This window comes from Micropterus salmoides, unplaced genomic scaffold, assembly GCF_014851395.1.
Source record: "Micropterus salmoides isolate LMB-PRFRI ecotype aquatic unplaced genomic scaffold, ASM1485139v1 Ms_hic_scaffold_4, whole genome shotgun sequence".
In the NCBI taxonomy this organism is placed as follows: Eukaryota; Metazoa; Chordata; class Actinopteri; order Centrarchiformes; family Centrarchidae; genus Micropterus; species Micropterus salmoides.
Window position 1 is genome coordinate 12,959,677 of NW_024043372.1, and position 25,518 is coordinate 12,985,194.

A 25,518-nucleotide genomic window follows, 5' to 3' on the forward strand; every position below is an offset into this window, starting at 1 on the left:
AGAAGCAGAAATAAATATAACATGTATTTTATTGATTTCAACAACCAGTGACAGGTGGATGAAAGCCTTCAGAAACATGCCTTATCCATGTATTGGACCCAACTCTGAAGAACTATGCCTTCTCTCCAGAATGATCCCCTCCCCCCTCAATGATTGTTGCCGCATCCAGAATGCTGACCTATTTACAATCTTTACAATGATATCCTGTACAAAATAGAGAAATTAAGTTTTACAAAGGATTCTTTAAAAAAAGAAAAAAAAGAAATATCAAATATTTGAATATTAAAAAGGAAAACAAAACATTATCTAGCATGATTTTCCCAAACAATACATTAATGTGAACATTTTTCTCATCACACAGCAAGTTTACATGCATTTACAACACTTAGAACCCCTTAACATTTGCACATCAGTGACATTACTGCATAACATTTTTTTTAATTTCTGATTAGTCCACAACAAGCTTTGCAAAAATATGACTATTCAGCAACCTGCATTGGCCCAAGATATCAGATTGATCTCGTTATCTGGTTTGATTCTACCTAAACTACTTACTTAACTATGCAAACATTGAAGTGCTGAACGATTTTATGAAACTATTTTAGGCTCTTAATTTCATTTTTAATCTTTTTGTTTGTTTGATTATCGTCATTTGACCATTTACACGTCCAGTCATGATACCTTTGTGGCCATTCATAAGGACAAACACCAAACAGCTTCCAAACAGCTTAATTTTTTTTACCTACATCTATGAACCCTGTTCTCAATGCAACATCAAACAAATCCTCCTTAAGGCTCGGTATCACCTGCTAAAACAACCCTCCGCTTTTATCATGTGATGCAATTTGGTCCAAATTAAGAACTCAATGACAGACCAAATGAAAACACACTGAATTTGCTCGTGAAGTTCAGACATTTGCTGATTGCCAACACCAGTAGAAGTTGCTGCATAGTCCTGATACACTAGTAAGCAAACACAAATCACAGCTACTACAGAGCAACAGGCACAACAACCAGTGAATGAGATGAGAAGCTCGAGCTGATGGCTTTGGTTAACCTGCAGAAACAGACCAGGGTGGGGTTGTTAATACTGCCTAATACCTGAAATATTTACAAGAACTGAAATTATTTTCTATCAGCATGTGACCAGTGTGAGGGTCACTGGCCATTTGGCATCTTTTTTGCTCTTTAATGTCTTTAACTCATTAATGTTGAAGATTACAGGTGACCATTCAGAGCTGCAGCTTAGCTATCAGCCTAATGCAAACAGTACAATAACAAAGCAATAAGCAGCTCAGACACAATTTTAAGTGTTAAACTTTCTTATCAAGCTGTCACAAAAGTGGTCTGACATTCATTTACAGGACTTCTGTACATGTGAAGTTTAGTCTTAGCACCTGAACAGTGACACAGCCCGGGATGAACAGGTGAAATATTTCCGCACAACTATGTGCTTAGGGCTTCTTTACAAAAACCTACACCAAGTATCTTAAAAAGGGTTTCAATCTCTTGCTTTTTACTCCTGCCATGGAACAAATACTCTCTATAATCAGTTTGCAACTGTGTTGTGTACTCAAATCATTCTGAATACTGTATATCAACATGGGCGTACGTACACTAGACAATGTCTCTCATGACTTGTCTCTACGTAATGTCTTCAACACTTCAACAACACATCCTAAAAAATATCAAACATTATCTCCCAGATAAATAGATATCCATATTTCACATTTCTTTAGCGTTTGACAGTTCTATGACACAATACTCTGTGTGCTAACCTACCCTGAAAGTCTACGAGATCTTTATTCATCACTATCAGTTACCACTAACAGTTCGGGACATTGTTAAAGAGCACCATACGTACCCTAAATGATGATAATAAGCATGAGGAACATTAACAATGACATTTTAAATTCTGTTTGTGAAGTGCATGAACTGTCGCAAATGAAATGGGCATGGGTGGCTTTAAAGTCACTCAGCCATCGTTAAAAGTGTTTTACAGTGGAGCTCCGTGATAAGGCTTCCTTTAAAAGCACCTACTAGATGACTGATGCTGTTAAATGTTTAATAAGTGTTTTCTATACATTCATAGTTGAACTTAAACCCCTAACTTGACAGTCAATATGCATGATTAAAGTACAGTATTTGGTTCAGTATATTAGATATTTGCACCAACTAATATAGATAAAATAACTATGATGTAGCCTGATTGTATGTACATGATATATACAGTAACTACTTTGAATATGGGGGCAAAGATTTGAAACAAATGCTCTTTCCTAGATAAATGTTATATAAAAAAAATCTGAATTCACAATCGAAATCTGGATTCAAATAGCATTTGCTCAGTCTGTTTAATCAGAGGGTGTTTGTTATAGTATCCCTGTGTATCTAATACCTGATATATATGGCAATACTGGTGACACTGTTTTACATAAAGTAACCCATAAAACTAAATTAAGTGCTTGGAAAATGTGCCACTGTGCAGCAACAAAGTGATGAACTCACATCACCATTAAATAACTTTTTTTTTTAATGCAAAAGAGTATGACAGCAAGTTTACTTTTTCAACTTATAAGCCATAAAAATGAGTATAATGTAAAAACATGTGAAAATGTATACTGATAATTTATCTTAGAATATTTTATCATTTCAAACTGTAAAAAAAGATGATTAATTGAAATAAATAATGTAGAGAGTAGGAGAAATAACTGATTTCTGTTAACTGTTGTAGCTGGGATGATATTGATGAAAGCACCAGTATACTCTGCTCAAGTTGAGATGACACTGACGTCTTTGTTCTTAAGGCATTTTACTTGTTTCACCTGCTCGGGTTGTTAAGGTAGTGATTGCATATGTATAAGATTTGGCCTTCAGAGACTTATACAGTAGATATGTACCAAAGAACTCTGCGATAAACAGTAGCATCTGTCATGCTGTCATACTCTTTTCCAAAATGAGTCACCATAATTGAGATTAGCCCCTGCTGACAAGCACTCCTTATCCCATGATGCACTTGAGCACAAAACAGGATGGACTGCGTGTGCTGTTGCAGAAAATCACCTGAAGTCTAAGTGCTGAGACATTTCATAGTGATCTAGTAGCACCGATCTAAGAGTACTGACAGCTAACATGGCGGTAAAGGGATGTGAACAGAAGTGAATATCATCCAGTCAAATATATAGCAAAATCATTCAATATAGCTTCTCATTCAATACTTATGAACAGACTTTTGAAAATACTGTATGTATTAAGATGATTTGTAATTACCTAGTTACACATTTAACCTACTGCAGGAATGACAGTTCAAAATCCCTCTACAACCATTTCCGATGGTTAGTCTTTGTTCCTGAATGTGCACTGCATCATTACAGTGGACAAAAATGTAATTTGAAGTGCTAAGTGTTAAGTATAAGCTTTGTGTTCAAAGTTTAGGCAGGCTAGGGTCTTCTTTGTCTGGGGATTCAATGTAATTGGCAGCCTCTTGGAGTTTCAGAAGCATTGCCATCTATAACAGAGAGAGAGAGAGAGAGAGAGAGAGAGAGAGAGTCGAGAAATCAGCAATACTAAAGGATCCATTTCAGTTTTAGGAATTAAACAAAGCTGAAAATTCTGAGAAAAATCACAAAAATAGACCATGAAGTGCTCTCTTTTACCAGTGGATCAGATTCCATGGAGCTGGGTGGAGTCTCCTTGTGAGGCCTCTCCTCGCAAGTCTGACCGGGGCTGCTGGAGCCGATGCTGGGGGGGAGGCAGGTGGAACAGCTTTGCCTGGTCCTGCTGGGCAGACGGCCAAGGCAGGGTGCCCCTCACCCACTCCACTGGGTCCTCCCATACTGCCTTCTGTCCGTGGACCTGAAGTGTCACAACATACCAGTAACAGTAAAATTAGAGCACAGCTCTTCCTGTGAAAGGGAAGCCCTTAGCACTTCATGAATCTAAGATCTAGCTGGAGAACATTTCCTAGATTTGATGGCTGTGGTTTCGTACCTTGATGCCATCCTTGGCCCCCTCTTGCAGGTAAGGGATAATAGAGTGGTTCCAAAGGTCAATGAACCATGATCGAAACTCATCCACCGTGACGGGACAGGACAGGAAAAAGCACGGGCCTGAGGAGACGTGAGGAGAAATAAGAACATACTGAAGTACTCACTGACAACATTTTTACATCATTCACACAAATAAAAAAGTTCTTGATATTTTACAAAATAAACATGCAGCATTCTTCAGCCCTAAAGTCATGCCCTGTCCTGATAAGAGTGTGTTTCATACCAATGAGGAAGTCCGACGTGCTGTGCTTCTCCAGGAAGGTGTGCAGATGATACCACAGTTTGGGCACCCAGTCTAAGACCCTGATCAGGTCCTCATTGGTCAAGTTTCTCTCATCTTCTGACTCCATCAGTTTTCTGTGCAAGTAGCGTACCAGGAAGCCGTTGGCTGGCTCCACATTGTTGGAGAAAGTCACCATCCTAACATGATGAAAAGTCATTGTGTACATCAGTAGGCTACTTTATTAGCCGCATATGGGCTATTAGCTATGCCATTATCCCTCTTATACACGTCAACATTTACAGTTTAAATTAGACCCATAGTGATTGTCTGGGTGAAAATTGAGAGATCTATAATTTGACTGTGTAAACCCAATCAAAACACTAAAATAATAAATTTATAAAAATTTTATCTCAGTCTTTTTCCATTTCACCTGGCTATATTCTCTTCCTTCATCAATGTGAGAGCATCATACAACTAATAAAAAAAACCTCATAATCAGTTTAATTTAACCAAATAATTTTACTATACTAAATTTACAGTTAAATCCTTTATTTTATAGACACCTTAGTCGTGACCCTTGTTTGATGTGTTTTCCGGTTTTGGTAGTGTAGAATTCACTATTTTAAGCAGAGGTTAAAATGTTACTTGAATAATCTTAAGTGCAGGTAATAGTGAATTTAGACTTCAAGCCACAAAAATAAGTCTTGACTGTCACTTTCAAAGGTGCAACTATGCAGAAATTTCAGATGTTATTTTACAATAATTTTGTCTCCATAACAAGGAAACTAGGTAAATTCATTATATTGGAATTCATGGTACTGAGCAAAGTGAACCCGTATTAAATCATACCGTATCAGATAACATATATAACACATTAACTCACGCTTTACCATTGATCAGCTTTTATTGTATTGACTTCACAGTGAGCTTTAAATGTAATTTCAATGTAATCAGAACAAATTCAGTCATGACACATAAGACAATACTGCAGGAGAAGAAAATACTCCCACATTCGTTCCTTTAACTAACCTGAAGCTGAGATGGAGGCCGTGGTTCGCAATCATCTTCACTGGCTGGTTGCTTGTTCCAATAATGTACGGACTGAGAGCAGGAACAAGATTACAGTTTATGTCACATTAAACGATCACATAAATAGTCCTGCAGCTAGTTTCAGTCTGTGTATGTGGAGCTTACCATTTGTGATATTTGCAGGTGAGAGCACCATTGACAAGTTCACTGATGGAAGCAGGGTCATTAATGTCATCCAGAATTACTACCAGCGGTATTTCCGATGTGCTGGTTTCCCGATCTATTTGATTAGCCAGGTTAGAAAGATAAAGTTGCAGATCCTGCAGAAAGAAAGGAGAAAGAGAGAGGAGAGAGAAAGTGTGATGGAAGATGACTCAAGGAAGCAGACAACACACCAAATAATCCATGGTTGTATAGATCCACACGGGTCACCAGTATATGGTTACCTTGCATGACTGGCGGTGCATGTTGAAAGTGACCACGATGCCCTCTGTGACTTCGCGGGCGCTGCGGTCCACCAGGTACTCAGCCAGACGGGAAGCAAGGTAGCTCTTACCCGTCCCGCTTGGTCCAGACAGGATGAGGCGGCGGTGTTTGAGTAGCAGGCTGATGTAGTGTTGCATCATGGGTTTAGGAATGAGGGTTTCAAATACCAGGTTGTCTACACACTTCTCTTTCAAACCTGAACATAGTGAAGAAAAGTGAGAATGGACTGTGCTGTAATAAATAATCAAGTTGATGACTATCTGGTAATTGCCCTGCATAAATTAGAATTGGTGATAAACTGTGGTTTGATACTGTTAGCATATAAACGAAAAACAACATACATTACAAAGAGGAAGGGCCAGGAAAGGAGATGTTGTGAAAATGGATTTATATCAACTCGCATTTCCTTCATAAGCAAGATGGAGTTCAAGCATTTTGCTCTGAAAATAACTTTGCATCAAGTGTAGAGTCTGTGCACCCCCACCAGCCTGTAGGAGTCTAATGTTCCCCCTTAACATCTATGGGGCCCATGTGTCTGAGGCTGGTCGACCAGCTGGGCCTGGCTGCACTGAGATCATGTTACCCAGAGCCCTGTCTGGGCTGCCACTGCTTTCCCAGCTCTCCTAGCACTTCGCTCCTTACATTCCTGTATGCAAAGGTGGAGAAGGGTCGACAACCAAACCAGAACCCTCAACAACCCTCAGTGATCACAGCCTTGGTTTATCACTGATGGACTCCACATGTGTGCTGTTTACAACCCGAAACACTGTCGTTACAGAAATATATATAAGGTATATAGGTCACTTAAATCTCTACTAGTAGATAATATTATGTTTGTAAGCATAATTTGACCAAATAAAAGCAAGAAATATGGCTATTTCCAGAACAACAAACTATATTGTTGTTGAACTGATGAGTTCATCAGCTGTCATGGCGTCATTTGAGTTTATGTTTTGGTCGATGATGAGGACAGCTCACAGTTCAATGTAACTGAATGCAAGTTTGACGTAAAGAAGAGTTGTAAAGCAAAAACAAACAAACAACAACATTGGATCGAATGGTAATAAAGACAGACCGACCCAAATGTAGTCGCTCTGAAAATCAGACAGACATGTGGATTTGCACTCAGCTGAGACTTTGGGCTCAGATTTCATTAGCCCAAATTCTGATCAAATGCATGACAATGCTGAACTAAACTTTGTGTTTTAAAAATGTATGTATCATCTAATTGCTACCAATTCTGGCCTGATGATTTTCCATCACAGTAACTAAAACATTTCTCTGCAGACCTTTCAGAGCCACTGTGATGCCAGTGGGGCCTCTGGACATGCAGCGAGAGGGCTGTGCCTCCGGAGCTTCTCCTCCCAGCACTCTCTTAATGTGGCCCATACTGTAGCTGTAGATGGAGTCTGTAGACAGGCCCAGACTGGAAGTGGGGTCCACCTTGGCTATGTACACCTGGAATGAAAAGAACAGAAAAAGAGAATGGAGTAAATATGTCTAAATAGGATTTAGTGTGTGTAGACAGACAGTACTTCTTGTGATGTTTTAGAGCTAACTTCTGCTATCTGTAAAGTGGGGTTTACAACCTGCTTATATGCCCTTTGGCTTCACTGGGCACACACACACACACACACACACACACACATATATATATATACACCTGTTGCCGTAAATTCAAATAACTTAAGCCAATTTTCATGATACCAGAAGTCCAACGTGATGCTATTTCTGTATCTTGGTTTCCACCTGTGTGCGGCAGCTCAGCTCTCTGAAGTAACAACATGCTAAACATAATGTGACAGCTGGATGAAAATTGTACATTCAGTTCATGGACAGGTCACACTGAATGAAGTTGTCAGAAGAAAGCGACTCACCTTGAAAGCTTGGCTGACAGCTGAATCCAGCATGGGCCAGTCCATCCTGCCATTCACCCTGACAGTGCCGACAAAGAAATCCTGCTGTTTGACCTCCTGTGATACAAAGTGCAACAAATGGGTGTTACAGACATTTACAATAATGTTTATTGGTCTGACAAAGGAAAGGTGACAAACAACATACTTACATCTTTGAAGACATGTAAATCTGCAACACAAATCACCACCCTAACACGATGATCATCTCTGGAAAGACTGAGAGAATCTGCAGAGTGGACATCTGATGAGGAGTCATTAAAAAAAAAGGAGGACAGAAAAAGAAACAAAAAGATCATGTAGCATGTTTGACACTGGTAAAACCATTCTGACTCTACATTGTCATGAACATGTCAGAGATTGAACTGCACCTGAGCTGATTCCCTCACTCAGCCCTCTGCTGTAGCTTTTGGGCATGTGTATGGCTACTGACTGTCGAGGTGACGAACTTCCCAGAGTGGTGAGACCTGAGGACTGAGAGACGGAGCTGGAGGGTCCAGGAGAAGGACAGGGGGACAGACCACCAGTCTTCAGTTGGTCGTTCTCAGCCTTCAGGTTCTCCACTGTCCTCTACAGACAAAATCATCAAGTGTTGCTGCCATTTTCATGTATCACACTGCCACTTCCACAATGCGACTGCTGTAGTGATTTTAATATTTGCTGGAATAATTCAGTTTAAACACATTAAGTGTCACAAGACCACTTTTTTAAACAATAAAAGCAGTAAGAATTGACACACAACAGCATACACAAGTTAGACATCAAACAAAAAAAAATGTAAGGCATTACAAGGTAAACATTTCCATGTAACTAATTGTGGAAAAACGGCCAAAATTAACTCATGGACTCAAATCCATAAAACAAATAGATAATATGTATTTAAGTCAGAAACAAGCACTCAAAGTTGAAGATACAATTGCATTTTATTCAAACGAAAAAGATCCAAGATAAAAAGTTTTGCCATCCTAATCGCCTTTACCAACTGAAAAAAACTTTTCTTTCTTTAGCAAGAAACCTAAACATATCACACATACCTGCATGTTGTTCATGGCGTCCTGCAGCTGCTCCAGGTGATGGGCAGAGCTTAGTGCCTCCAGGCGGATGTCTGTCAGTTTACGCTCCTTTTCCCACAGCTCTGTACGCAGTTCTGTTACAACCTTATCATCCAGCACCTCACCTCCTTCACAGAGTCTGGAGATATTCCATTCAAATAAGACGACATTAGACATGTGTGAAGGATGCAAGCAGATCAGACTGAAAGCCAGAAAACTAATATTCAAAGGCTAAATTACAGACAGTAAGAAAATCATTTTATTTTCTTAAAAACAAACAAAGATACAGTAACATGTGTGTACAGAAACCCTATAGATCTGTAATAATCTACGGTTTACACACATCAGTGTTTATAAACGACATTAATTTATTTATGTTCCAATGCAGATTTACTGTGCTGTCAGTTTAAGAGATGATTGCAGGGGGAGGTTTACCCTGATGATGATTCAGAGGTTAAGGATTTCAATGACAATCGAGGGTTATCGCCATTATGGTGGACTTTGGGGGAGGAAGGTGCAGAGGATTCTGGGGTGGCAATTTCCTCAATGTCAGCATACGGCCCTGATGGCTTGGAGCCCTTCTTACTAAAGGCCTTGTTGAAGGAGCTGCGTAACTGTACAAAGAAGACATATAAGACCGAAATACATGATATGTCTAAAAACAACACCTGAGTATAATAAAAATTACAATAATACAGCTACTGAGGGTTGTTATCCACACCTGTTTCCTGTTTTAACCTTCTGGTACACACTGTAAATTACCATGTCTGAAACACTAATACTCATCTTCATTGAACCGTCCGATGTGGTTTTTACAGAACAGTTTAACACATGCAGATTATATCAGTACATGAAACCCTTATTCTGTCATTTAATTTAACAATTTCATGTAATCAGAAGATTGTACAAGGTAATTCTATTTATCAAGTTTGGAAAGACATGAATGCTTGAAAGTTTCCAAACATTTCACAAGTACAGTATGACTCAAAGTGCATGCAGAGGGGGAGGGCAGTTAGGGTTTATTTTCTGTAGCAACATCACTCACCTCAAAGACCTAAAATAAAAAGCAGGGCAGCATGAGGGAGAGACCAGAGTCATACTTAAGAACAGATTTGGAACAAGATAGGAGGAGAATCACACACACCCATGCAGGAGAACAAACTAGGACAGCGGCTGATATGTATTTTTTTAGATCAATACAACATAATATAAACTGATAATAGCCCAGCACTCACTAAAAACATGTAATTTTAATACTTTTATTACATACATTTATATTTTTTCTTATTTTAATCAATGTATATTCTAATAGTTTGCATTTCACTGCACATATTGTGCAGTCTGAGCATGTGACCAAAAAAAATAAAAAACACTGAATCTTGAAATGTGATAATCTAAGGCTAATCAAGACATTCACTAAATTTGCTCAAAGTGTGATGAATTTGACATTGACAAACACCAGACCAATTACAAACCCTGAGAAGCTGAATTGTACAATAAAATACCAAAAATGGTTTGGTAGCTTCCATCCCTCTACTGATCTGAACACCCCCCCATCTGATTCATAAACCACTGTAAAATAATCTCTCACAGCACAGTATGTTAGGACTCCTGATGTTGTAATCCTTAATCTAATGTTGCTCTAATTAACTTAAAATTAATTGCCATTTACTGTCCTCACCCAGCTCTTCTTCTTCTTCTTCTTGGCCTCCTGCTCTTTAAGACTGCCCATACTCGAGTGGCTGGTGGTGCTGGTGAGGCTGGAGATGCTCTCTGATGAGTTCTGGCGATTGATCAGTGGTTCTATATATCAGGAGAAAAGAGAGCTCACTGAATATCTCTGAAATAACTATCTTAATCTTTTCATGCGTTTTGGACAAGCGTCCTAATCACACTGTACACCCCTGTCGTATTCTATACCTTTAGGTGTTATGTCTGGATTACTGAGAGCCACGTGAATGATTTCTTGGGCTTCTGTATTTTTGACCTTCAGAATCTCGATGGTATCCTTCAGGTCAGTGAGCTCGGAGTCCTGAAGAGGGAAAATATCAATATGCGTTCATGTTAGCTTACAGGCTGGTAACTGAACCAAGGATTGCGGAATGTCTATCCGCTTTCAACGCGGATGGCAGGTTGAGTGGCTAAGGACAACGTGAAAATCATGAACATGAACAACTATGTCACTTGGTAGCTTCTCTGTCACTGACAAGATCTAATATAAATATAAGACTAATCATCATCACGTATTTCTTCAGCATATAGTAACACAACTATTTCTTTAGTATGAGATTCAACTTTGCCTTCCAATCATTCGTTAATGGCTAGTTTCATTAGATGTCATGGACTTTTCTCATCACTTTTCCTTATCCACATAAATGAAAACTGTCACACGGTTAACAATTCTTAGCAAAATGATATCACCAAGATACCTTTTGCTCCGATGAGACTGACAGGGTCTGCAGGCGTGCCGTCATCAGCGCCAGACTCTGCTCAAATGCTGCTACGAGATTAGCCTTTATGGGAGGACACAGAGGTTGAAGAAGAGAGATTGACAGAGAGACAGAGAAAAGTTTGGGGGGGGCGGTGGACAGGTATGAGTCACCAGCTGTATTGAATTGGTTTAGAGCTTCACACGCTCACAGCCCATCAAGCAAATGGCTTTATCCATCTGCTGGGAAAGGAGGGAGAGGGTGGAATAGTGGACAGCTGTGGATGATGTCAGAGATCAAAGAGGACGTTAGTGTAATGGTGGTGACGGAGGGCAGCGGTGTAGCGCTGGGCACAAACCTCATCATCAACCTCATGTAGCATGTTTGACCTTTAGGCTAGGATGTCTCACACTATTTCTGATGATGATGGAGTATTTCTATAACAACATCATACAGACAACATCATACAGAATTTTGTCAAGAAATCATGACAAATTCTACATAATTGAACGGTGGGTCAGATATTACTCTTTTTGCGACTTTATTTCTTGGGTTTAGTTTCTCTTTTTGGTTTGGAAAATTTAGTATATAGGGCTTGTAATGATTTGGCGAAAAAGTGACCTACACAAACCCAATTCCACTATCTTTCATCTTTATCAATTCAACATTTTCAACAACATTTTGCCTTTCATCCAAGAGGCTTCTTCAGTTCTAACTAGCTGGCAGGAAGTCCCAGGTATTTAACTTCTACGGGGTTGTTATCAGGGTGATGGATACCAACCACTTACAATGGTGTCCTTTCATCCCTGTCCAGGAGATTGAACGAGCACCCACATCTAGCGTCATGGGACAATGTCAACGGCGGATGGTCACACTTGGTCTCAGGTGACTCTAAAAACCAATTGTTGTTACAGCTAGGAGCACTAACAAACCAGTTGCATCAATCACCCGCAGAAAGACCCCACAGAGGTTTAAACATGGGACCTGGCATTCAGTTACTGAAAAAGCCTCTTGGATGAGAGGCGAAACATTTTCAAGTATCTTCAATCGAGTCCAGTCACCCTTGATTTAACCCTCCATGGAAAACTATGACCTGGATGACTGAGAATCTTTACAAACATCTTTGACAACAAATATGAAGACACAGTTTGGGCTCCAGGAAATTTTGCAGACCATTTTCACTTTGTTTTGATATTTGAGAATAAAGGATTAAATGAAAACATAGTTGACAGATTAATAGATAATAACAGATAACAGCCCTTGTCAACATGCTTCAAAGAAGGTGATGCGATCAGCCGCGCCACGTAGCGAGCCCAGCAGAGATGTCAGATGACAGATACTTGTCAACTTGACGAGAATCATGCGGAAGTGACAGACAACGCTCTACAAGCAACGGTACAACAAACCTGGCCTAGCTGCTACACCCAGCATCCAGAGGTGCGGGGCAGTGGGAGGCAGGCAGGGGGCAGCAGCAAGTCCAGCAGTCAATACAGCCAAGGAAAGAGAGGGATAGTAACGTTAGGCATGGGATTAAACTTCTCATACAGTCAAAGCATATACACACACACACACACACACACACAGGAAACACAGACACACAGGAAACACAGACATGAAGTTGTGGGGAGATTTGTTACCCCTAACTGCACCCCCAGAGCAGTTAGGGGTTTGGTGCCGTGATCAGGGGTACCTTGAGGTGAACTGACTTTCCAGCTACCACTCCACACTTTGTACTGTAGTCCGCACTGGACTTGAACAGGCCACCCTCCAGTTCCCAAGCCAAGTCCCCTAATTAGGCCAGGTTAGTTGATAGTTTAGAGAGGAGGCAATGGGTAAAATTTGCAATAGGAGACTGTAGCCATAACTGTTCATACTGGTTGACTATTATTAGATCAGTGGTTAGGTGGTGTTGAAGTAAAAGTTGAGTGCGCTCCAAACAGCCAGACTCAAGCATCTAGAAGCAGCAGGGTGAGACTATAAGAATAAACAGAGGTGGAAAATGTATTCACTGGTTCAATCAAAGACTTTAAAGGAAGTATTGATGGTTAAGGTGAAAGAAGTGTCGATCTAGATTGCAGTGGAAAGATGTGAGAAAAGTAAAATATAGTCTGCTGTAAGACCAAAGTGATAGGGCGCACCCTGTCGGCCTAGTGGTTATGGCGCTAGCTATGAACTGCAACTAGGGACCTTTTATGCATGTTGTTCTCCCTTTGTTTCCTGTCATCTCTCTACAGTCGGCTATCAAATTAAGCCATAAAATGTGCAAAACCTGTATTTTAAAAAGCCCCCAAAGGTCCAAGATAACTTCTGACCTAATGTGTCAGTGGGATTTCTAGATCTCAGTTGCTTGTCGGGTACAAACTCAATGACTCATAATAGGAGTGATTCACATTGTGGATCGATCACACTGATAAAAGGATCTGGCATGCATCCAACACATTAACAAATTAGCTTACAAAAAGAGGCCAAAGGGAGATCTTAAAATGTTTTTGTTTTTTAATCATACATACATTGGCAGAAAGCTGCATGGTCAAGTCAGCAACCTTCTCCTGGGAGGATTCCAGCTCTCGCCTCAACTTGCGGATTTGCTGTGGACAAATTAAAAAGTAAGCCCCAGCAGTGTGGACAATGTATTATACAGCACCTCAGACAGAAAGTGTTGAGAATATTAATACAGGTTTTCAATTACTACAACAACAACTGAATGTGTTTGAATGTTTTGATTAGTTAATAAAAAAAGAATATGCAACATATAAAAGTAATTGTTCCATAATTGAAACCAATATAAAGGTGGTTAAATACATTCCAACTGAATAGCAAATGTTTAATCAAGGGATGACAGTGCACTTTTACCACTTTTTCTCATGCACTGAGAATTTTATTAGGTCTTCATATGTCTTTATTAAATGTTAGAAGTTTGTGGTAAAAGACAAAAAATGTTAGCGATAAAACAACATGAACTGAGTTATGAGGTCCTGGGTGAGAGATCAATGTTCACAGACTTCACTAATCACGGCTAACACCATGTAGTAAATGGACCTGTTTCAACAGGAAATGACTGACAGGTGATGCAAACAAAAGGCCCAATGTGAGTTGAAGAGTCATGGCACGTTGGCCTTACCTCTCCTTGTATCCTCTCCTCATTCTAAAGAAGGCATGATGAAAACAAATAAACAATAAAGAGGGATAAAGTAAAGCATTAAATTTAGGGGCAGATACGAAAACTACTTATCCCCAGTAAAACGGGACATGACTGACGTTTTATAGAGATGACAATGGTGAAATACAAACAAAGAATAGGTACCAAATTGTCCAATCACAGTGCAATATCAGGCCACCAAGAGGTTTGTAAGAAACAAAATTTATAAATTTATAAAACAAGGTAAGGTTCTCCTGCATGCCAAAAAAGTCCATCAATCATTATGATTAAGGCATTTTGCCTGAATTGGCTGTAGTGGTTAAAAGTTCATCTGTACTGTATAAGCTTATTTTGCTTTTTGAAGTGAGGACGTGTAAACTGAAATCACAAAGCACTAAACTCCAGCAAACTTATTAGATTATACTGTACATATTATGACTGTTTCTACTCACCGAGGAATAGTTGGATGAAGCATTGGACACCAAAGAGAGCACAGAGCCATGCACTGAAACAGTCAAGGGAGATGACTTAATATCGAAAGCAAGGCAATTCTAATATATTATTTGGTTAAACAAGTAGTTAGATTATTGTTTACTAGCATTTCTTATTATAAATAAATGACTAGGGCAGTGCATAAATTAAATTACTACTTTGTTACTATTGACAGCTCTCAGGACAATCGAATATCTAAAACTCCGCCAGCTAATCAAGAAAATTTCAATAACAGGCATATTCACAGACATGATTTAACAGTCTGACACATGAAAAACCCCCCATTAAAATTGTTTTAATTTGTATTTTGTTTTGTTGTGTATTCGAGAACAAACTTTTACTATAGCACTGAAACATTTGGAGTTAGTCTAGTGCTAGAGTGTGTGTTAAGTTTAAATTATTGCTGGAGGGTCTCGTGTTTTTTTGATCACAGATAGTGAGTTATATACTGACTTAAATAAGGCACTTAATAGGGCTCCTTCCTACCTTCCTTTGTTTATGAAAACAAATGTCCTTCTGACATTTTGCTTAACAGATTGCGTGCTGAATGAGCAGACAGCTTTGTTTAATTTGAGTGTAATTTCCCTGCCGGGAGGCAGGCTGAGCAGCCTCACCATCATCCCCTGGTTCACGGAAAGACCCACACCGCATCATGCTTTTTGGCCGGTCAGCCAGGGACATACTGCTGCCCAGGGGGGAGGATCCATAGAGATCGCAGGCTGACTCACTGGGGGGGCCTGTGCTGTTGGAGCGCGATATCCTTGGGGTGCCACTAGAAATTGGGGCAACTACCATAAAAGAGTGATGTTTAGAAAGACAGTGAGTGGCACAGATAAAACTGCAGGATGCAGTGCTGTAGAGTAACACTCTCTCACTCTCACACACACACACACACACGCACGCACACGCATACGCACACACACACACACACACACACACACTTGGTATAGCACCCTAATTCTGATGACTCTGTGAAAGGCAACACAACAGTCAAAGAGATAAATATAGCCTGACTTGACCCCCTCTTTGCTTCCATCGCCAGAATATTTCAGACTTGAGTCTAAATGAGTGTTGATCTGGGATAGTAATATTCACATAGTCAAATCTGATACCATAATAACTTGCCATCACTTCATCATCAGACATGACTTGGTCTTTTATTGACAACTTGTTACAACATTTCTTAACTAAAACTAAGCTGGACTCTCCTCTCAGTGCAAACTCAATATCCCTGTCCTCAATAATAATTAACGATAAGATGGATGGATTATCAAATATCTCAAGTCTCATCTTGTTTTTTTAGAACTTGGCTGCCAAATGGAGCAAACAGACTCACCCACGTTGGTGAGAGGAACCTTGCCGGAGGAGGGGTGGAGAGGGCGTGTGGGAGAAGGCAGCTGGGGGGGGCTATCGCTCTCTGTCATGCTGACGATGGTGTGGGAGTGGCGCCTTCCCGGTTTGCTTCCATCACTCTCTGACAGGCTTGAGCCATAGCGTCTAAGAAAAGAGAGGTAATTATTACTTCAAACAATAAAGACAAATCACAGTGTAAGATTTCAAACAGATGCTTGGACAGTAACTGTTGTGACGTACTCTAAGCCTTTCTTCGGAAAGGTATTTCTGTCCGTTTGCAAGCTGCAAAGAAGAGAATAAAAACATTGTTAAAAGAGATATAGTATGTTTCTATAAACCTTACAGTACACTATCATTAATTTACTAATTAAGTTTTGTCACAGGACATGCTGAATACCTGGGAAAGACAAGTCATGAGTTTATCTTCTAATCCTCTTTGTACATCTAGCCCATATGGCACACTGGGCACGTTCATACACACAGCATGGGACTGCCTAAAATTACATTTCATTGGGAGGCAATAACTCAGACCGTCTCCACCTTGACAAAGAGATATTCCGATGGATCCAGGCCTCCATCTCCTAAATGACACCTCAGAGGTTCCGTTCCCAGAAAAAGCACATAAAATATGGTTGGCTGGTACTCCTGCTCCCACAAAAACTTTATCCCAGTGTTGGATGTCTTTACATTGAAACAGTGGATCAACTGCCTACTGGACATTATGTTTCACACAAAGCTGCTAGGATAATGCAGTTACTTTTACCAGGATTGGCAGGAAGAGGGAAAATGTGGCAGTGAGATGCCTTTTACTCAAACAACCAAATTTCTGTCAGTTTACACTTTGACAAGTTTGATCAGTGTGAGTAACATACTGTATGTGAACTTGTACTACGTTCCATGCGGGAGAGGGGGAATCAGGTGTTTTGTGCAATGTGTATTTCCTGTGTTGTTGAGACTCGCTTGGTTGCCAACAGAAATGACTGACTATTGAGTTTAGAATAACTCCATTTTGAGGATTGTTTTCCCATCCTTATGTTTATAATTTAAAAAATAAAAAGGGACTTGGAGGCTAATTTACATACAAAAAGCATTTGATGTTTGTACACAGCCCTGGCTGTAAAGTAAATGGGAAACAAACAAAGTGGCTTAGACCCTGCCACATAACACTATTCCAGCCAAGGCAGCCATGATTTGTGTGTTCGGAAACGTTAAATGACTTGCCCACAGATTTTTAGCTTACTTTTTAGACTGCCAAGACACGCTGTTGTGATGTTAGCTATAGTAGCAGAAGAGTTGTGAGTATCACGGGAGCTGTTGTGCAAGCTCTGGGACCATTGCATCCTCTCTGCATGTTAACCTTGCAGCAGCAACTGTAACTGCAGTTTGCTAACCCACAACCTAGCTAACGTTAGTTACATTACTGTGACTTGCTGTTCTCACCTCAAATAAAAAGTGCTTACTTAGTCTACAAAAAATCTAGTTAATGCTAGTTATTCCTTCACAATAATTTTCTTTTCAGTCAAAACAACAGCATACACAAAGGACACAGAAAATTATGTAGTCCAAAAGTGGCCACATTAGACATACTTACCCATCTGTAAGGTTGAGGGATGTCCTGCTTCCGGCTCCCCAGGTTCCCGTAGCCCTCTCTTCCTTATCATGCATCTCAGTTTTAACAAACCTCGTGCTGGAAGGCACGCTCATCTGGAGGGGCAGGGACTCCATGCTGCGGTGCATGCCAGACAGCTTGGGGTAGAGCAGCGGTGATCCGCTCAGACTCAGGCTTTCACTGGTGTAGGAGCCAGGGGAATCGATGTGGAGCACAGGCGCTGGGCTGGGAGTGAGGCGGGAGGAGGTGTAGGAACCAGCTAAATCCTGCAGTTTGGAATATGGGGGGACTTTGGGTGGGAGGTCCTGGATGGTCACACAGGAATCAAGACTGTTGGAGTTGACCTTGTCCAGGTGAGCCAAGCTGGGTGGACGACCAAGAGACTTGGTGTTCAGCATCCTAGGGATCAGGCAGAAAAACAGATGTTAAAATTTTATTGCATGATCATTACTGGATCATGCATGTGCATCATGTGTATTTATTTCAGGTAATTTTCTAACTTACCTCTAGCAATATATAACCAGGCAGATAGATGCATATGTAGATGCCAAGGTTTTGCAATATCTGTCTCTAAGATTTCTGCCTTTAACTTTCATAAATGCAACATAAATCCAAAGAAATGATCTTCCCAATACACTTAACCATTTATTTGGTAAAAAGCTAATGTATTAAAAACTGTTCATACTTTTTTCCCCCCAATTTGGAAAGAGATACTGCTAAGATGTAATTAGATGTAAAATTTCATTGACTTTTATTGTTGTGGTGGTATATTGGGGGCAGCAGAAATCCTGAGCATATAAAGTCAAAGTCACTGTACCTGCATGGCTAGATATCACTAGAGAATAAAAAATGGAGGGGAAAGTAACACCTCTAGATATCAGTAGAGGTCAGAGACATTTCTTTATTTGTAATTTAGAGGAACCAACTCTTTAAAGCAATGTTTAAATGAGACACCTTGGTGTGGTGGGAGATGACAGTTCAGGGTATTTGCTGCTGCTGGTCCGTCTCAGGCCGTGTAGTTTCATGGCAGACTCTCCTGTGGACTGACTCTCCTCTCCTTTCAGAGAACCACAGTCTATGTCAGCACCCACAGCCTTGGCTTTAGCTCTCTCCTTCTCCTTCTCCCGGTCTGTCTGGTTCACTGGGCCTGTGCTCGTTCGACTTGCCATTTTACTGCTGCAGCTACTAGGCTCTTTAACTCTGGGGCCCGTGGAGGCCATGGGCACAGGTTTCAAAGTCAACAGACTGGGGTCAATGGTACCACTGACAGGCCGAGGTGCAGGGCGACCAATCACACTGAGTGTGCTTGATTTGGCCGGTCGAGGCAGGCTGCGGTACTGAATGCTGTTTCGGGCATTCGGCCCCAGGAAGCTCTGCTCACTGCTGGCATCAAAACTGTTCTTTCGACCTGAGGGTATTCCTCCTCCTACAGGCTTCACAGGGATGCCAGATGACTTGGGGGTTTTCCCCACAGTAGCAGAGCCACTGGAGATGGTGGCGCCCCCTGCTGTCATAACAGTGGCAGTACCAGTGGCTATTGGTGGTTTCTTATAGCCAAAGGAGCCTCCAGCAGTGGGTTTAACCAGACCTGATGGTGGCTTGCGGTGCTCTCCATGGTGATCCCTGCCTGCATCTGAACGAGACCTTTGTAGACCAGTAGTTTTGATGGAAATCCTGGATTTATCCAATGGCTTCTCACTTTTAGGTGCTACATAAAGAAAGAAAGAAAGAATTGTATAAGTGAATAACAACATTATGATTTTAAATGCCAAGGAGCTGCTCTGTTTTACCCATTGCTACCATGACGATGACAAGAATAAGCACCTCAAAAATAGATTACATTATAATAACATAGATTGATGGTAAAACCAGTGAACTCAAACAAAAAAAACTTAAATGTAATACATCAGTTCTCTCTAACTAAATGTACATTGCAGCCATTACAAAGACAAAATATAAGCAAGAAACATCTGTATTTACTTTGAAAGCTTTTATGTGCTCATGATGTCAAATGTGACTCACCGACTGACTCTGAAGGGTTTAAAGAGTTTTACGCTCTTCTTTAACCATGTAATAAGATGTATCCAATATAATCAATTAAAATGTGGTCTTTATGGATCATTAAAGTAAAGCACAGAGCTGGAAAATATGTGGAGTTCAAAGGATTTATTAAAAGATAATGGTAAAATTGTATTTTTTAAAGGCTAAAAGTAAAGTCATCGCTTTAGTATATTCATGAGAGTAAATTCAACACATCTGACCCCTAAAGTCATTCTGTAAACCTTAGAACTGCATCCGCTAACAGAAACTTTTTCCCTGCAAAACTGCAGCCAGAATACATAAAATAACATCTAATTGTAATCACTTATGTTTAAAGCTGAGGATATTAAAATGAAAGGCCACGAAATGTTGGTATTGGAACTCAATTTTAACCTATTATTTATCATGGCATGTTTTTTGGGGTTTAAATCAATTTAGTGGCTGCTGACAGCTGTCATGGCAGACATTTAAAGTAACAGGCTCTTGTCTGATATAATAGCAGAAACATGGCTCTGGCCTTTAAGCTGAGATGTTTTTCAATTAAATGGATTTCATGGTGATATTTTTGTATGCTGTGCTGTGTTGCAAATCAAAACCTGGCTTACGCTGTATTCATCTTGACACCAAGCACATATCTGCCTTGGCTGCTCTACACACAGGTTATGTCTTACATTTGGATCCAGCATAAAAAGAGATAATGGATGACATAGGTTTAATAGTTAAAACAAGTTAAAAAAACAAGAAGGGAAAACAAAATTATACCTTAGATCTCACCTGCGACTTTCAATGTGCTCTGAGAGGTATGGGTGATGGGGGAGGTCACGCCTATAGGAGGATTACGTCCTTTCTTGAAACTTCCTGGTTGACCTAAACTTTGAGGCTTCCTTAGTTCCCCTCTACCCCCTGAATCTTCACTGAGACTAGGAGGCTTCTTTCTCCACTTACTCGGGGCCTCGGCCTTGAGACTCCCCGTTTCATAGCTGCAACTATTGAGCTTGTGGCTGGCTTTGCCATCCTCACTGTACCATGAAAGTCCACTTTCCACTAGGGAGCGCTTCTCTGCATCAGTGCGGAGCTGTAGAGGGAAGGGAAGAGAAGAGGCACAGTGTGGGTAACCATCAGATGGACTTTGTTATCTATGGACCTGACTGTTGTCTATAATCTGTGTTTCATCTGAGCAGCATTCCAGAGGGAAGGAGGGATGGACTGATATGCCCCGAGTGGATTAAAGAAAACCACAGAGGAAGACAAAGGAACGAAACCAAAAAATAAAATAAAAAACTGTTAAGATATAAATCAACACATTAAAGAATGATACAGAAAATTTAAGAGGACAATAGAGGACAGCTTGAGTCTTTATTTTGTAATCTCTGAAAATGATGTGCAGTGCTTAAAAAAGACAGCTACACTGTAATAGAAAAACTATCATGTGGTGCATTGAGGAGGTGGCACTGAGGACAAAATTGGGCATGCTGTTTCTTGGCACCCTATTAATGTGATATAGAACGACAGATGGCTCATTGAGTTGCACAAATGTTCATTTCTTCCCACTCAGCATTCTTTAAGTAAGCAAAAAGACAAAATGTTTACCTGTGGAAAAGGCAGGAAACCACTACCACTAAAAATGAATGTAACGAGTCTGATAAAATTCAAAGATACAGACATTTCTTAAGATGTATATGTATACTCGGCTTAGAATAATCATTTCTGTCTTGTGGTCTTTCCACAAAAAAAGTTACATTACCATGTTAAAATTCAGACTGCATGACCATGCAAATATTAATTTAAAAAGCTGAACTACTAAACACAAGTCTATCCTCAGTGATTTTCCACAAGGAGGTTGCATGTATTAAACCTTAGGGCAAACTTTCCTCCTTCAGCAGATGAACCTGAAAACAGCCTCTGGCATCAGACTCTGCACATCATTGTGCGCAGTGAAGGTCAAACATCCAACAGAAGAAACAATAAGCAAAACGCATTTTTAATTGCTGAGGGGGCTTTGAGGCTCAGTGGAACTACCGGAAGTTTAGATGTAATTTTCTGAACAAAACAAACTGAACTGCCATAGTAAAGAGTTACTGCACTGTGACAGATGTGGTTTCTCTTTAATTTCATTTTAATGACAGAGGTGAGGTCTGTGCTGTTTCCTTGTGGCCTTGTCAAAACAAAGGACTTGCATTTAAGACACAATACAAAGTAAATCACAGAGTGAAGCCCTGAAAATGCTTCAACTAAAGGCCTTGGTTGCAAAAGATAAAGAGAAGCCAAATTTCCCCATGCTGTTGGGTACAGTATTTCAGCTCACCATAACAGAAGAGTTGCGTCTGGATCCCAGGGGTGTGCTCGGAAGGGAGTTAAGAGAAGAGCTGGCGTTGAACTCCTCTGAACTGAGGTTCTCAGAGCCCTCGCCATCACCGTCACTGAGGCCACTGCTGATGGAGCTGCTCTCATCCCAACTGAAACAAGACAGGGTGACCTTTTAGCAAAAATGGGCTGTTATCAAGTTAACGGCAAACATGCGAATGTACAGTAGGTAAAGATGCAGAAATCTGTGTTTGAAGGGAGAAAAGGCTGCCGGTAACAGTGATATGTCCATCTGTCTGCAGTGAGCTGTCTCTGGAGGTGGCCACATGCTCAAACAAGCAGGTAATTCCAACATGGCCGCAGCTGCTTTGATTCAACTAATACATCAGAGCTCCAGACCATATGGTGACCAAAACTTCAAGAGTTGATCTTTCATGATTTAATGAAATAAAGTATGAGTTCTTCACTTATCTTATTACCGTATATCATAATTTACTTGTTCCAAAGGTTAAAATATTATTAAAGAATTTTCTGGTATTTGAAATCATAACTTTGATTTTATGCACTTAAAAGACAGCTATTGGCTTACTGGTAAAACCCAACACTAATTATGAGGATATAATTTATTCATTTTGACTGCATTATGAGAGCAAGACCTCATCAAAATGTTTCTTGAGTTTTTCTTAAAATCAAAAGTTGTGTTTGGAACATTCTTCATCCAATCTAACCCGCTATTAACAAACTTCAGAAAGCTGAATGTAGATTTTAGTAAGCCACTTCGACTAAGATGGCAAAGGTCAGTTTGGACAGTTAATTTTAAATATGTAAAAATATAAGTTTAACCATAATTTAATAAATCACTATGACAGCAGGGCTAGCAGTTTTTAAACAGAGACCAACACACTGTAATCTTCAACTGTAGCTTCAAGGGAAACTTCACAGGATATGCTGATAAATCATGCTGAATAAAAAGTATGGCAACTGACAGCTCAGGGTTTAGAAAGCGGTCTGGTATGCTCTAAAGAAGCAGGATGAGGGGAAATCAGTGTGACAGGCTTCTGAACCTTCCCTGACCCTTCCCTCCACCCCACAATGAAGTCCTACATCGCCCTAAAACAGATGCTGCCAGATTGGCCCCGTGTGTGAGGAAGGCAGAGATGGCAAGCACAGCTCTGAGAAATTGCTCACTAGGCATCAGGACTCTGGATGCATTCATTTTTGAATACATCTAAAATGCAAATGTGGTGCGTGTGGTGTAGCCTCTCAGTCAACCAAAACATCACTGGAGGACAAAGCAATTCAGTCTGAGGAGGAGTTTAAAATTCAACATTTTTATTTGCTTTAGAAGAGCCATGTAAAAATTATATCTCTAGAGAGCTAAATGCGAGTCCAGTTCAGATTTGTATAATTACGTTCCCCATCATTACTGCTGGCAACCACAGGTGGTAATCAAATTTATGTTGGCACACAAAAATGTGGCACAGTGGAAACGGTAAATTAATAAGACCCTTTAAAGCTTAGTCACTGCTTGAGCTGAATCAGTTATTTTCCCTTTCTTTTGCTTTCCCCACTGAGCTGAAAACGCTCTTTGTGGGTCAGCAGCCTGCAATTAACAGAAGCATGGGACATGGAATTGCACAGAAAAATACAGGGAAACAAAAATGGCCCATACACATTCAGAATTGGATTTAATCACATGGTTTTAGTGGAGTTGCACTTGTAAAACAGAGAAGAAGCTTGCACTGACACTTGGTACTGGTTTAGTGCATTCTGATGCATTAAAGCAACCTTTTAGCGAAGTGATTTGTGGCCATAGATACGTGACCTCAGAGGAAAAGTTTGACATGAGCAGGGAAAAGTCCTAAGATTAATGTTTGATTTGAGAATTTTAAATTTTAATGTTTTCCCATGCCATCAATGAGGAGAATAATTTTGATTTACATTAAGTCCAGATGTTCATTGTATGTTTGAAGAATACCACCTCCGACAGAGGGGCCATGAATAACCCCATGGGGGTGTCAGCCTAAGAAGAGGCAGGACGGCCTGTGGGGCTGTTGATGTTTCAAGCCAAACTGTCTGCTCTCAGGGGTGAAATCCAGACAGGGAGTGGGTGGGAGTATACCAGCAAAGTGCATATTTCATACATTGGGCGGCAATTAACTTTTTTGTTTTCTGTGGCACAACTCCAACGTCTCTCGGATTTGTCTGTCCGTTCTACTAGCAGAGTGGGGAAGTTACAATCACGGTCCAGACTTGGACCTGGATCTAACAGCATCACTTAAAATGGACATGGGTATGGTACTAGCACACTGCAAGACAGACAAACCTTTAACAGCCATGCATAACATTGTACAGATAACAGGGTAAGAGTTAGAACTTGAACAGATATTCTGTGTGTGTGTGTGTGTGTGTGTGTGTGTGTGTGTGTGTGTGTGTGTGTGTGTACACACAGGGTAACTATATAAGCTGGTCTACCCTATTGTAGCTATATCAGATCAAATCACAAGAAGCACACAGTGAGAAGAATACAATGCAACTTAACTCCTGGCATTATATTTTTCTGCATAAAGGACAGCAAAGACAAGGCTCCTGGGGTGCATGCCTATGGCTGAGTGAGTGGTGAAGGCGTCCTTCATTATACAGATAGCTGTGGTAGCAGCACCGCACTGCCACAGATGTTATAATTTCTAGTGCCAGATTTGTCTCAGCATACGTTCTTGCACTTCTCACGAGCACTTCCAACATCATGTCAACATAATGCACACGTGTAGGCTATAACCGTTCAAATGTGGAAGGTCAGATAACGAATATGACTACTTCTGAACACCATTTTATCGTGAAAGTATTCAAGTACAATTTCATTATTTAAGCACAAAAAATGTACTGAAATCAGCCGAATTCATCCTTTACTCAACAGTAGCTAATCGGCAACTGTTTCTATCCTGTCCCGTTTACATTAGGCAAGGTCAAAAGATTAATGATTTAAATCCAACGAATTAATCTATTAACTGCTAGAGCACAGTCCCCAGAGGTGGAACAACCATTAACATACATTAGAAGGCAAAAAAAGAAAGCCACTGTAGCATAGGCCTACTAACAACATTCAACTCAAACTGACGAAAAACGTCTTCATTGAGTCTAAGAGAAACCCGTAATGAAATATCATCATTACCTTGGCGTAAAAAGTAAAGTCCTTCTAGCTCTTGGCGCCGACTGCAGAGGAGGCACTTTCCCGATCAGAACACGACCGCTCATTTGTGACCATCTATTGGAGAGCTCAACTTCCCTGAATTATCCTTGTGCGATTCAAATTCATATCCTCCGCAAGCAAAAGAAAAAGACCCCCTTTTCTCTCCCTTTCGGCGAGCAGAAAGGAGCAGTCTGCCACTGGACGGGCAAC

General features: G+C 40.4%; 1 protein-coding gene across 1 annotated transcript in view; it reads right to left on the bottom strand.

The window, feature by feature from the left end:
- Positions 1-11: 11 nt before the first annotated feature.
- LOC119886910 (neuron navigator 1-like) overlaps positions 12-25,518 on the bottom strand; it is a 45,858-nt gene continuing 20,351 nt past the window's right edge. Inside the window, 29 exon segments of the mRNA XM_038697893.1 lie at positions 12-3,508; positions 3,657-3,738; positions 3,740-3,855; positions 3,991-4,109; positions 4,273-4,469; positions 5,302-5,373; positions 5,467-5,621; positions 5,748-5,983; positions 7,077-7,245; positions 7,665-7,760; positions 7,853-7,944; positions 8,072-8,270; positions 8,735-8,891; positions 9,188-9,366; positions 9,798-9,806; positions 10,434-10,555; positions 10,673-10,784; positions 11,182-11,265; positions 12,588-12,599; positions 13,692-13,769; positions 14,303-14,326; positions 14,773-14,825; positions 15,427-15,600; positions 16,149-16,309; positions 16,406-16,447; positions 17,757-18,173; positions 18,729-19,482; positions 20,589-20,889; positions 22,120-22,270. Of these exon segments, the coding sequence (XP_038553821.1) occupies positions 3,425-3,508; positions 3,657-3,738; positions 3,740-3,855; positions 3,991-4,109; positions 4,273-4,469; positions 5,302-5,373; positions 5,467-5,621; positions 5,748-5,983; positions 7,077-7,245; positions 7,665-7,760; positions 7,853-7,944; positions 8,072-8,270; positions 8,735-8,891; positions 9,188-9,366; positions 9,798-9,806; positions 10,434-10,555; positions 10,673-10,784; positions 11,182-11,265; positions 12,588-12,599; positions 13,692-13,769; positions 14,303-14,326; positions 14,773-14,825; positions 15,427-15,600; positions 16,149-16,309; positions 16,406-16,447; positions 17,757-18,173; positions 18,729-19,482; positions 20,589-20,889; positions 22,120-22,270 (4,447 nt within the window). The 3' untranslated portion in view covers positions 12-3,424.